General features: G+C 42.7%; 1 protein-coding gene across 1 annotated transcript in view; it reads left to right on the forward strand.

Moving 5' to 3' along the window:
• Nucleotides 1-1575: 1575 nt before the first annotated feature.
• IFI30 (IFI30 lysosomal thiol reductase) overlaps nucleotides 1576-14570 on the forward strand; it is a 49954-nt gene continuing 36959 nt past the window's right edge. Inside the window, exon 1 of the mRNA XM_033956926.1 lies at nucleotides 1576-1810. Within this exon, the coding sequence (XP_033812817.1) occupies nucleotides 1691-1810 (120 nt within the window). The 5' untranslated portion in view covers nucleotides 1576-1690. The remainder of the gene's footprint in view (nucleotides 1811-14570) is intronic.

A 14570-nucleotide genomic window follows, 5' to 3' on the forward strand; every position in this document is an offset into this window, starting at 1 on the left:
AGAAACTGGTTGAGCCCCACTTATTCAGGATTGTCCCCGTTTCCCTAAGCTCCCATGTCCAGCATCACCCCATTGGTTTAACTCTTATTGATTTTGGTTTTATGTGACTGTGATTCTTTCCTATCAGTTTGTAGTTCTTTTCAGGTTTGTAAACTGCCCTGCATGTCAAGTGGAGTGAATAATAGTTGGAAATAAAGATTTGTGTCATCCTCTGGAGTGTCCAGCATGGCTTGTGTCCCTACCCTCTCTCAATCCAGAATCACTTTCAATTCCTAGCTCCTCTCACCTTGGGTTCTGCATACCCAGCCCTATGTGTCATGTTTATCTGTCCAAGTTAGACTGTAAGCTCTTTTGAGCAGGGACAGTCTATTAAATGTCAAAATGTACAGCACTGCATATGCCTTTCAACACTATAGAAGTGATAAATAGTAGAAGTAGAAAAAGATGTTACCAGTGGTGTGAACATAAGCAATGCCTCCGCTGGGTCAGACGTCCTCTGGAAGTGCATTCCAGGTGTCCACCACACGTTGGGTAAAGAAGAACTTCCTAGCATTCGTTTTGAATCTGTGCCTCCTATAAGTCATATCCTCAACCTATGTTCTCCATTGCAACTGACCTTGATGCCTTCAAACTCGTCACATCCTTAATCAAAAATCCTTCACCAGACCCTATGTGCCCTTTCAACTATGGCCTTCTCTCTCTTCTTATCCAAGATACTTGAGGGTGCTGTTCTCATCCCAAGCTCAAGTTTTTCGCCGCTGCATTCCACAGAAACCGCCCTGTCTAAAGTTTCCAATGACCTGTTCCTGGCGAGATCCAAAGACCTCTACTCTAGCCTCATCCTTTGTGATCTATCTGCTGCCTTTGATATGCTTAAGGCCCTTCCCCTGGGAGTGTTTGGGGGGTCCTGGCAGGAGAGAGTTGGCATCTCTACTGCCATTTTTATTGAAGTGTGGGGAGGGAGGTCCTGTGGCGGGTGGGGTTGCGGCGGCAGGAAGGAGTGTGCATCCCTCCTGCCTCTATTTTGGTTATGGGGGTCGTGGGGAGGGGGTGTTGTCTGTGCCATTAAAACACAAAAACTCCAACAGCTGAGTCTGGAGGCTGCTTTGGGGCTTCCCCTACTGCTCAGCTGTTCGGGCTTCTGGCTCTGCTCATGTGTGAGAGCTGGTTTTGAGCAATTGGATGGGATTACAACTACCCTCTGCAAAACTAATTTGCATGGGCAGCCGTTTGAACAGCAATCGCTATTTAGAAATCAGCCGAAAACAGCGACCTGCACAGTCATAACGACCGTTTTTAGTGCATCTAGCCCTGAGTTATTGGCCAAGTGCATGGGGAGTGGATTCATACAGCATCTGACATCAAGACAGCACCTGTTGTCTTTCTGTATGATTACACATGGGCTAGCAACAGACCTTCAGAAAACAGGAAATTGTTGCTTGGTTTGTTTTAAGGAGGTGTGTGTGTGTTGGGGGGGGGGGAGGTGTGACTGTTGCTTGACTTTTGTTAATTGTTAAAGGTGACTGTGCTTCTGGTCCCTGTAACTTAAGACGAGCAGGGAGGTGGGGCAAGAGCAGGCTTGAATTATATGGTAGGAAAGAAGGCGTGCCAGAGCAAGGAACTGGCTGTCTTTTTTGTCCTCTTCCTTTTTTCGCTTTCAGATTTGCTGCCTTGATTCTCAACAAACACTATGAGGGTTTTTCTACTCCTCCTGGGGTTGCTTGTTGCCCTCTGTGATGCCTCTCGGTTGGCCTGTAAATACCCCCCGGAACAGTGGTGCAGCTCCAGGGAAATAGCAGCTGAATGCCAGGTAAGGAAAAGTCCCCTGTCAGTGGAAGGGGGGCTTTTCGGTTGAAAGGGCTAAAAATCTCCACAAGGGTCAAGGGACGCTCATCCTTTCAAAATTGGAGAAATCCTCTGCCTCGTTCCTTCCCTAGTTTCCACAGGGACAGGATTTCTTTTCCTGCTTTTCAGTTTCCGTCCTACAAGTTTGGGAAACTAAGATGGTGTGGGTTTTTTTTTTTTCCTTTTTAGGAGTAATCGTGGATTAGTAAAAACAGGGCTCAGGGCTCATATTGAGCACTGAGAAACTTTTAGGGGCACTGTCCTGATGTTTTCAATCTGTTCACCAGGGATGGGAGCTCCAAAGAGGAAGGAACATAGGCGTGGAACAAATACAAGTCAATAAGGATCCTGGAGATCCTACAAATCCTGGTTTTACCCAGACCCCGTAGGCGTGACTCGTCTGTGTCTATGCCCATGTATGACTTTGACTGGGTTGTATTTCTGCTACTCTGCTTCGGATTTTATCCCATTATGTGCATGCATTGTGTCACTGGGTCTGGCAGTCTTCTTATATCTGATGAAGTTGGAGCTGGCTTAATTATTAGGCCGGCTAGAGGGTGACAGTTTTGGGGGGAGCAGCAAGGAGCAACTGTAGTCAAAGCAAAATACAATAGTCTCAGTTAACCGGAACCCATAGGGATTGATAGATGCTGGATAAATCTATATATATAAAATCGGAGGTGTGTATGTGCCGTGATCACGCAAAAACGGCTTGACTGATTTGAACGAAACTTGGTATGCAGATCCCTCACTACCTGGGATGATATGTTCTGGGGGTCTCGCGGCCCACCTGCACACAAGGGCGGAGCTACAAACAGAAAATCAGATTTCACCCATTCATGTCAATGGAAAAAATGTAAAAAGCTGCCAACGCAAAAACGGCTTGCCCGATTTGAACGAAACTTGGTATGCAGATCCCTCACTACCTGGGGTGATATGTTCTGGGGGTCTTGCGGCCCACCTGCACACATGGGCGGAGCTACAAACATAAAATCAGATTTCACCCTTTCATGTCAATGGAAAAAATGTAAAAAGCTGCCAACGCAAAAACGGCTTGCCCGATTTGAACGAAACTTGGTATGCAGATCCCTCACTACCTGGGGTGATATGTTCTGGGGGTCTCGCGGCCCACCTGCACACATGGGCGGAGCTACAAACATAAAATCAGATTTCACCCTTTCATGTCAATGGAAAAAATGTAAAAAGCTGCCATTCTCACAGTAATTCAAAAACGGCTTGACCGATTTGAACAAAACTTGGTATACAGATCCCTCACTACCTGGGGTGATATGTTCTGTGGGTCTCGCGGCCCACCTGCACACGTGGGCGTAGCTACAAACAGAACATCAGATTTCACCCATTCATGTCAATGGAAAAAATGTAAAAAGCTGCCAACGCAAAAACGGCTTGCCCGATTTGAACGAAACTTGGTATGCAGATCCCTCACTACCTGGGGTGATATGTTCTGTGGGTCTCGCGGCCCACCTGCACACGTGGGCGGAGCTACAAACAGAAAATCAGATTTCACCCATTCATGTCAATGGAAAAAATGTAAAAAGCTGCCAACGCAAAAACGGCTTGCCCGATTTGAACGAAACTTGGTATGCAGATCCCTCACTACCTGGGGTGATATGTTCTGGGGGTCTCGCGGCCCACCTGCACACATGGGCGGAGCTACAAACATAAAATCAGATTTCACCCTTTCATGTCAATGGAAAAAATGTAAAAAGCTGCCATTCTCACAGTAATTCAAAAACGGCTTGACCGATTTGAACAAAACTTGGTATACAGATCCCTCACTACCTGGGGGTGATATGTTCTGTGGGTCTCGCGGCCCACCTGCACACGTGGGCGGAGCTACAAACAGAACATCAGATTTCACCCATTCATGTCAATGGAAAAAATGTAAAAAGCTGCCAACGCAAAAACGGCTTGCCCGATTTGAACGAAACTTGGTATGCAGATCCCTCACTACCTGGGGTGATATGTTCTGTGGGTCTCGCGGCCCACCTGCACACGTGGGCGGAGCTACAAACAGAAAATCAGATTTCACCCATTCATGTCAATGGAAAAAATGTAAAAAGCTGCCAACGCAAAAACGGCTTGCCCGATTTGAACGAAACTTGGTATGCAGATCCCTCACTACCTGGGGTGATATGTTCTGGGGGTCTCGCGGCCCACCTGCACACATGGGTGGAGCTACAAACATAAAATCAGATTTCACCCATTCATGTCAATGGAAAAAATGTAAAAAGCTGCCATTCTCACAGTAATTCAAAAACGGCTTGACCGATTTGAACAAAACTTGGTATGCAGATCCCTCACTACCTGGGGTGATATGTTCTGTGGGTCTCGCGGCCCACCTGCACACGTGGGCGGAGCTACAAACAGATAATCAGATTTCACCCATTCATGTCAATGGAAAAAATGTAAAAAGCTGCCAACGCAAAAACGGCTTGCCCGATTTGAACGAAACTTGGTATGCAGATCCCTCACTACCTGGGATGATATGTTCTGGGGGTCTCACGGCCCACCTGCACACGTGGGCGGAGCTACAAACAGATAATCAGATTTCACCCATTCATGTCAATGGAAAAAATGTAAAAAGCTGCCAACGCAAAAACGGCTTGCCCGATTTGAACGAAACTTGGTATGCAGATCCCTCACTACCTGGGATGATATGTTCTGGGGGTCTCGCGGCCCACCTGCACACGTGGGCGGAGCTACAAACAGATAATCAGATTTCACCCATTCATGTCAATGGAAAAAATGTAAAAAGCTGCCAACGCAAAAACGGCTTGCCCGATTTGAACGAAACTTGGTATGCAGATCCCTCACTACCTGGGATGATATGTTCTGGGGGTCTCGCGGCCCACCTGCACACGTGGGCGGAGCTACAAACAGATAATCAGATTTCACCCATTCATGTCAATGGAAAAAATGTAAAAAGCTGCCAACGCAAAAACGGCTTGCCCGATTTGAACGAAACTTGGTATGCAGATCCCTCACTACCTGGGGTGATATGTTCTGGGGGTCTCGCGGCCCACAACTCTATGTTGCTTGCTCAAGGGTGGGTTCACCCAATAATTTATATGTTCTTGCTCCAGGAGGTGAAACTAAAATTGTTGTTTATAATCACGTTTTGCGTTAGTTGTATTGTATTCATTTTGTCAAATATTTCACATTATAATTTGAATATTGTACTTTTTATTAAGCTGTAAAAAAATAATTTCATTCACCACTATAAAGTATCTTTATTTGAATCCATTGACAGTGTTATTGCTATAATTAAATACCCGTGCAACGCCGGGGCATCAGCTAGTGTAGTATACAATTGATCTTTTATGTGTGGGGACTGGGTAAAATGAGGATCCTACAGACCCCACCAATCTCTGCCACACATCCTTAAAACTCTGCTTACCTCTAGGCCAGGGGTGTCCAACCTGTGGCCCGAGGGACGCATGCGGCCCCGTGAAGTATTTTGTGCGGCCCCGGTCGAGGGCGATGCAGTGTTTTCCTCTGCTGCCCCCCGGGTGTTTACCGTCTTGCCGGCTCCCTCCTCTGTCTTGCAGCAGCGTTTGAAAGTTTGTGCAGCCCCAGAAACATTTTTTTCGGCCAATGCAGCCCAGTGAAGTCAAAAGGTTGGACACCCCTGCTCTAGGCCCTAGATTTACCACCCCTAGAGTCTAGGGGGGTGAGTGGGATCCATGGGAATTAAAATGAGCATCCCTTTGGACCCCACACCAAGGCCACTTTCTTTTTAAGGCTGTGCACTTTAGATCTGTGGGGCTCCCAGGTAGAAGGCATTTGGGGCACTGGAGTGCAGAAAAGCTGGGCCAACAAAAGGGACAGCTAGGAAGAGACAGCAGGAAATTCATGCAGTATTCAGCACCAGCAATCCCAACCACAAACTGAAAAGACCAGCAAGGATAGAAGTTAAAACACACGGAACTAAAAAGAAAACAGCGGTGATGTGGGATACCAAGGGATCCTAATTTTTTTTTAACACTTATGGACCTCACAGATCTTGCTCACTTTACGGATCCTCAATTTAACTCCTATGGACCTCACGGATCCTGCTGGAGATGGACGAGTGGGATCCATGAATTGTAAACAAGTTAAAACAAGGATACCTGTGGGCCCTATGCATTGGCCACTTTCTTTTTAAGGCCGTTGCGGTAGAGATCCACAAGGTCTGTGGGGTCCACAGGATCCTCGTTTTACTCGGTCCTTTATGTGTGTTTTTATAAATCACAGGATCATTTTAGGAGTAATGATTAATTCTTGAGTTTTGTGAACAATATCCCCCCCCGAGGAGGGGGGGACAAGGAGGAAGGAGCCAATATATTTATGTAATAATTGAGGGGGTTGCAGGGCTGAAAGTTCACTTAGGGCATCTAAAATATTTGACCCAGCCCTAGCTAAAGTGGACTGTTTCGCGCACATTTGACTTGCCACCTTGTGACTGTTGGGCAGACTGGATGGACCAGCAAGGGCATCTAAAATACTTGACCCAGCCCTAGCTAAAGTGGACTGTTTCGCGCACATTTGACTTGCCACCTTGTGACTGTTGGGCAGACTGGATGGACCAGCAGGTCTTTCATTTACTGTCTTACTATATATTAAATCAGTTACTCCTTAAAGTGCCACCAACCAAACAAGGAAAAATAGGTGGAACATCAAACTAACGGCCTCTTTTACAAAGCCACGTTAGCGCCTGCACTGCGCTAACAGCCCCGAAGCCCATAGAGATTTAAAGGGCTTCGGGGCTGTTGCCGCGCGGCAGCCACTAGCACGGCTATGTAAAAGAGGTTGTCAATTTTTGATTTGATATTTTGCAGATGTTAAGTCTAAATGGACCCTCACAGGGTATTCAAATTGGGATGTGTTTGTTATAAGATCATATTTGGTTTAGTTCCTTATTACTTATATGCTCAGCCTTCATTTTCTTTACCATATTTTGCTTTTCCATCAGTAAAAGAATGCAAGAATAAAAGGAATGTAACCAGTTGTGAACCGCTTAATACACCTTGTCCAAGCGGTGTATAAAAACCCCATTCCCATATTTTTCCTACCAAGAAGCCAAATAGGAGTCTTTAATTTGACCGTTAATTTCACTATCATTCTCATACATGCATTTTTTTTTTTTTACTATAATTACACCAGGTGTACACCTGGCTGGGCCTCCGCGTGTGCGGATCGCCGGACTTGATGGACTGAAGGTCTGATCCGGAGATGGCAGTACTTATGTTCTTATTTTAGAAGATTAATTAAAACTTGTTTAGTAAATTTGGAAAATGATTATTGTATGGTTTTAATTGATTGCATATTCAACAGTTAATGTGCTGATTTAATCTTGTAAATTGCACAGGACTGCAAGGTATCTGCAATTCGTAAGTTTTGTTATTTACCTGTAATTTTTCATGCAGGGCCACCAGGTGTACTGCTTCATAGACATTTACTAGTAATAATAGAGAGTCCCTGTTTTAAAATGTAAAATAGACTGACACACAAAACACTAGGATAGGGGGCATAATTGAAAGGGATTCAACACTAGCCCCCCTTTAAAAAAAAATCATAGTGTGGATTTTAGCACTGACTGCAGCGGTAACAGCTCCGACGATGAAAGAATTCCTATGAGTGTCTGTTACCAGCGCAGCCAGCACTAAAAACTGCACTATGATTTTGTAAAAGAGGGTGGGTAAATACATGGATGTGATCCAAAAAAATAGGCTTCATAAAATTCTGCAGGAAAGCTGCTGCATGGCTGTGTATCCCTGAGTAGGTCTGAGAACCATCACATGGTGACCCTATCAGGTAAAATCTATACCAAATCTCAGCAAGGTGACATTACAGAGGAAGTATGATAAGGGGAAATATAGATATGGAGGTGGAGGGGTGGTAGACTTAGGGCTCCTTTTACACAGGTGCGCTAGCGGTTTCAGCGCGCGCTAGCTGCTACCGCCTCCTTTTAAGCAGGCGGTAGTTTTTCGGCTAGCGCACACTATAGCGTGCGCTAATCTTGTGTGTGCGCCAAAAATGCTAGTGCACCTTCGTAAAAGGAGCCCTTAAAAAGTAATGTTAGGAAATTCTTTTTCACGGAGAGGGTGGTAGATGCCTGGCAGGCCCTCCCGAGGGAAGTGGTGGAGAGGAAAACTGTGATGGAATTCACAAAAGCATGGGATGAATACAGAGGAACTCTATTTAGAATATGAATAGCCTAACTCGGTGGTTCCCAACCATGTCCTGGAGGACCACCAGGCCAATCGGGTTTTCAGGATAGCCCTAATAAATATGCAAGAGAGAGATTTGCATATGCATCTCTCTCTTGCATATTCATTAGGGCTAGCCTGAAAACCCGATTGGCCTGGTGGTCTTCCAGGACAGGGTTGGGAACCACTGGCCTAACTTTCAAGGAGATGGTTTGGATAGGCTGGAGTGAGCTTCAATGGCAACTCCAGTCGTTGAAACTAAGGTCAGTACCAGGTAGACTTCTAAGATCTATGGCTCAGAACTAACAAAGAAAAAAAGGCATTTTAATTTAATTATGAAATTGTGATTATAGGGCAGACCATTCAGGTCTTTACTCTTCAAGAAATCCCTGAATAAAGCTTAAGACCACGAATACTTCCCTCTTACCACCCTCTCCCTAACCCCTGATCCCTTGGAAATGACCTCTGATCTAACTTTGTAATCCTCCCTCTACAACTCTTTTTGTAATCCGCTTTGAACCGAAAGGTAATGGCGGAATAGAAATCTGTAATGTAATGTAATTTACCATGTTACTATATAAAAGCGCCCATCTATAGCTTATGCATTAGGGTTAATGATGATGGTAGCAATAATGCAAAACTTTTTAGCAGAGATTAACATCCTTGGTGCAGGAAATGCCAAAGTGAATGCGTTTGTGTACTGCAGCAGGAGATAAACCACAGAAACAAATGAAAAAGTGAAGGTGGACTCCTGAAATAAAAGAAAAGAAATAATATACTGCTACAATTATGCCCCAAACCCTGGAATTGATTAACAGAAATTACTCAGAGGACATAAGCACCATTAGTTTCTCTCGGGCACAATTTCTCCAGATGAATTAGTTTTGTGCAAACATTTGTGTGTGGGATTTCTTGTGGCTACTCCAAACTAACAAGGCTACTCCTCTGGGAGTGGCATTTATAGGTTTGTTTGTTTGTTTTTTGTGGACATCCATTTTCAGCTTTAGTGGTGCACAAAATGATGTGTTGGGAAAAGCTGGGGAAGTGTTTCCAGGCCGGAGGCACTGAAGCATAAACATGTGTGTGGACTGGAGTAAGAATAAGTGGCTTCTGGAGATCTCAGTATCGTATTTATGGCAAGTCTCTCTCCCTCCCCAATGTGGGGCTGACAGCAAGTTCCACGTCATAAGGAATAGCCGGATCCAATCTTCTAAATTTTTGTGTTGTCATTTTAAAAAAAGTACAATTAAAGAAATGAACCTTTAATTAAAGCTGGTGTCATTACAAAAGCAGAAGTGAAACTGGAAAGTCCCTGCGATTCTCACCAGTTCTGCAGAACCAGCTCTGCTTCGCTGCCCTCCAGCAAAGCTTGAAGAATGGTCTGAAATTTGGCAGCTAAAATTTAATGCTAAGACATGCAAGGTCATGCATTTGGGCTGCAAAAACCCAAAGGAACGGTACAGTTTAGGGCAGTGGTTTCAAACTCGAGGCGCGGGGGCCACATGCGGCCCGCCAGCTACTATTTTGAGGCCCTCAGTATGTTTATCTTAATCACAAAAGTAAAATAAAAGTTTCTTGATCATATGTCTCTCTAGCTATAAATGACAATATTATTATTAAGACTTAGCCAAAAGAAAAGATTTATAAACTATAAAGAGTTTTACCTCATGCAAAATTGTCATTTCTTTAATAACTAGCAATTTTCTGAGGTACAATCGTAATAATTAATAAATATATGTTAAATACGTATTGTAGAATGTAGTTAATAGCAGGGAAACATTCAGGCCATATATACAAAAGGTGCTGACATAACATAAACTGTATGAAAAATCATAATAAAACGGAGAAAAATAAACCTCAATTGTGGGAGGTTGGGACTACACAAGTACCCAGCCCTCAACACATCATCACGGGTTTATAAAAAAACTCCGCATACATATAAATAAGTAGATAAATCACTCATTTCCATTCATACAGAGTCGTGCTTTTTTTTAAAAATATAGTGACAGCTGTGAACACGAAATTCCATGTGTTATTTGTGTCAAACACTGAAGACCAGAATCCCAAACTTAACTAAATTAATAGCGAGGGCCACAGCTCAGTTTCACTTATGTAAGTAGTTTTTGGAGGCATGGAGCACAAAATCTTAATTAAGGAAGGAATACACTCATCTGAAGGTGTGAAATTTCAAAAGAGGCTTTCAACTCCTAATCCCGACAGAAAAGGCTTTCTGTTTCGCCTAGAAAGGGCTACTTCAGGGGATATATGCCATCTTCAAATGTCTCCTTGCTTCTTACAATCCAATGGTAGTGAAGCCGGCTCCTCTCAAAATGGTGCTGGGACTGTGAGACGCGCCCGGCTCGAATAAAAACAAAACGAACCGGGCGTCATGATGTCATCACAAAACGTGATGCGTGATAGGCTAAACAACGGCATATAACAAAACCACTAAATGATCATAAATTGACAAGTTCAGTGATAATATTCAATTTCAGAAAAAAGGTTGCCATTCGTGTACTGTATTTAGACCCAACGGTGCCAAAGTCTGTAATCTATTGATCCACTGTTGCTCCTTCTGCCACAACACTCTTCTGATATCTCCTCTTCTCTGGGTGAAAGGCAATTTCTCAATTACCCAACATTTCAAGTTTTCAAATTTATGACCAAATTGGATGCAATGAGCAACTATGGGAGCTGTTAATTTACGGGTGTTAAAACAACTTTTATGTTCAGTTATTCTTACAGTTAAAGTCCATGAAGTTTGACCTATATATAATAGGTCGCATGGACATTGAATTGCATAAACAATATTTATAGATTGACATGAAGACAGGTGATGTAAAACATAGTTCTTACCATCAGTAGGATTAATAAAATTAGAAACAGTAGCCATTATGTTGCAATTTGAGCAGTGGCCACATGGCCTGTGTCCATATATGATGTTTAAATCTTCATCTATAAATTTTTCTTTAGAAGTATGACATAACAGGTCACTCAGATTCTTATTTCTTGACTGGGAAAAAATAAATCGCTTATTTTCAAAGCAAGGGAGAGTTTTCAGTTGTGGAAGATGTCTTTTATATTTCTTAATTATTTGCGGTGACATACGAGTTTGTTTAATTACACATGGGATTATTGTTTCTTCTGATTGAGATTTCTTATAGTCTAACAACATTTCCCTAGGATTGTGTAAAGCTCGTTTTTTGGCTTTCTTCACTATAGTCTCTGGGTAATCTCTTGACAACAGTCTTTGTTCTAATATTTTTGCTTCTTGTACAAACTTTTCTTTGGTGTTACAAATGCGTCGGTATCTAAGAAACTGAGCAAAAGGAATGCTAGTTTTCAAATGAACCGGATGCATACTATCATATTTCAATAAAGTGTTTCTGTCTGTTTTTTTTACGATGGATAGAGGTCTCGAACTTGCAATCTTTCTTCTGAATGAGAACATCTAAAAAACTAATACTTTCCTTACTGTATGACACGGTAAATTTGATGGATTGATGGCATTGATTTATTAATTCATTGAATTCTAAGAGTTGTTGCACTGTGCCTGTCCAGATGATGAAAATATCGTCAATGAATCGCCACCATTTAAAAATATGTTGAAACTCCGGCAATGTGTAAATAAAAGATTCTTCAAACCATGACATATAAAGATTGGCTATTGTGGGCGCAAATGAAGCACCCATCGCTATCCCTGAAAGTTGTTTAAAAAAATCACCATTAAAAATGAAATAATTGTTTTTCAACGCTATTGCACATAAGTTCTTTAAAAAGTTTGTGTGAGTATTATCATGGGATGATTGAGAATTCCATAGGGCTTCAAGTACTGAAAGAGCTTCTTCTTGCGGAATACTTGTGTATAACGAACACACATCAAAGGTAGCCAATATATAATTTATAGGCATTTCAGGTTCCAACTCATTGAGCATTTTTAAAAATTGAGTAGTGTCTTGTAAATATGATTTAACCCTTTCACCCAGAGAAGAGGAGATATCAGAAGAGTGTTGTGGCAGAAGGAGCAACAGTGGATCAAAAGATTACAGACTTTGGCACCGTTGGGTCTAAATACAGTACACGAATGGCAACCTTTTTTCTGAAATTGAATATTATCACTGAACTTGTCAATTTATGATCATTTAGTGGTTTTGTTATATGCCGTTGTTTAGCCTATCACGCATCACGTTTTGTGATGACATCATGACGCCCGGTTCGTTTTGTTTTTATTCGAGGCGGGCGCGTCTCACAGTCCCAGCACCATTTTGAGAGGAGCCGGCTTCACTACCATTGGATTGTAAGAAGCAAGGAGACATTTGAAGATGGCATATATCCCCTGAAGTAGCCCTTTCTAGGCGAAACAGAAAGCCTTTTCTGTCGGGATTAGGAGTTGAAAGCCTCTTTTGAAATTTCACACCTTCAGATGAGTGTATTCCTTCCTTAATTAAGATTTTGTGCTCCATGCCTCCAAAAACTACTTACATAAGTGAAACTGAGCTGTGGCCCTCGCTATTAATTTAGTTAAGTTTGGGATTCTGGTCTTCAGTGTTTGACACAAATAACACATGGAATTTCGTGTTCACAGCTGTCACTATATTTTTTTAAAAAAGCACAACTCTGTATGAATGGAAATGAGTGATTTATCTATTTATTTATATGTATGCGTAGTTTTTTTATAAACCCGTGATGATGTGTTGAGGGCTGGGTACTTGTGTAGTCCCAACCTCCCACAATTGAGGTTTATTTTTCTCCGTTTTATTATGATTTTTCATACAGTTTATGTTATGTCAGCACCTTTTTTATATATGGCCTGAATGTTTCCCTGCTATTAACTACATTCTACAATACGTATTTAACATATATTCATTTCTTTAATAAAACATTAACTCTTTTTTTCTGAGGCCCTCCAAGTACCTTCAAATCCAAAATGTGGCCCTGCATAGGGTCTGAGTTTGAGATCATTGGTTTAGGGGATGAAGAACTTTTGTGCATGACAGAAGAGCGGGACTTGGGTGTGATTGTGTGTGATGATCTTAAGGTGGCCAAACAGGTTGAAAAGGTGATGGTGAAAGCTAGACGGATGGTACAGTGCATAGGAAAAGGTATGGCCAGTAGGAAAAAGGAGTTATTGATGCCCCTGTATAAGACTCTGGTGAGACCTCATTTAAAATATTGTGTACAATTCTGGAGACCGCATCTTCAAAAAGATATAAAATGGATGGAGTTGGTCCAGAGGAAGGCTACTAAAATAGTGTGTGGTCTTCATCATAAGGCGTTTAGTGAGACTTAAAGATCTCAATATGTATACTTTAGAGCAGGGGTGCCCACACTTTTTTGGCTTGTGAACTACTTTTAAAAAAATGACCAAGTCAAAATGATCTACCAACAATAAAATTTTAAAAAACAAAAAAGCACACTGTACGCAGAGAAAATATTAATTATCATTTGTATTCGGGGGTTTTCTCAGAGGTCAAGACAGTAACAACTATACACCTCAGTAACAACTATACAAAAATAGACAAATATACCCCCTCCCCTTTTACTAAACCACGATAGCGTTTTTTTAGCACAGGAAGCTGCGCTGAATGCCCTGCGCTTCTTTCGATGCTCATAGGCTCCCTGCGCTAAAAACCATTAATGCGGTTTAGTAAAAGGAGGCCAAAGTGCAAAATATAGACAGTAGATATAAATTCGGACACATTTTGATCACTAAATTTAAAATAAAATAATTTTTCCTACCTTTTTGTCTGGTGATTTCATGAATCTCTAGTTGCAGTTCCTTCTTCTGAAAGCCAATATTTATTTATTTCTGTCTTTCTTTCTCTCTCCCCCTGCCTGCCTGTCTTTCTTTCTCTCTTCCTTGCCCCCTCTTTCTTTCTGCCTTTCTTTCTTTCTCCCCCTGCCTGCCTGTCTTTCTTTCTCTCTCCCTTGCCCCCCTTTTTCTTTCTGCCTTTCTTTCTCTCTACCCCTGCCTGCCTGCCTTTCTTTCTCTCTCCCCTGCCCCCTCTTTCTTTCTGCCTTTCTTTCTCTCCCCCCCTGCCCCCCCCCCAAGCCATTGTGCCGATTTCTCAACATCCCCGATTCTTTCCCTACCCCCACCTCCAAGCCACCAATGTGATTTCTCCCTGCTGCTTCCCCTGATCCAGGCCTGGCGCATACAAGTGCCGGGCCCATAAGGTTTCACCTCCCACGTCAATTCTAACGTCGGGGAGGAAGTTCCAGGCCAGCCAGGCAGCTCCGACGTCAGAGGTGAAGTCTTGTGAGTCTAGTTTTGTACGCACGAGGCCTGGCTTGGGGAAACAGCAGGGAGAAAAAAATTGCAAAGGCAATGCGATCAACTGGTTAATCGCGATCGACCATTTGGGCACCTCTGCTTTAGAGGAAAGGCGGGAGAGGGGAGATATGATAGAGACATTTAAATACCTACGTGGCGTAAATGTGCATGAGTTGAGTCTCTTTCAATCGAAAGAAGTCTGGAATGAGAGGGCATAGGATAAAGTTAAGAGGTGATAG

This window comes from Geotrypetes seraphini, chromosome 8 (genome assembly GCF_902459505.1).
Source record: "Geotrypetes seraphini chromosome 8, aGeoSer1.1, whole genome shotgun sequence".
NCBI classification, from domain to species: domain Eukaryota; kingdom Metazoa; phylum Chordata; class Amphibia; order Gymnophiona; family Dermophiidae; genus Geotrypetes; species Geotrypetes seraphini.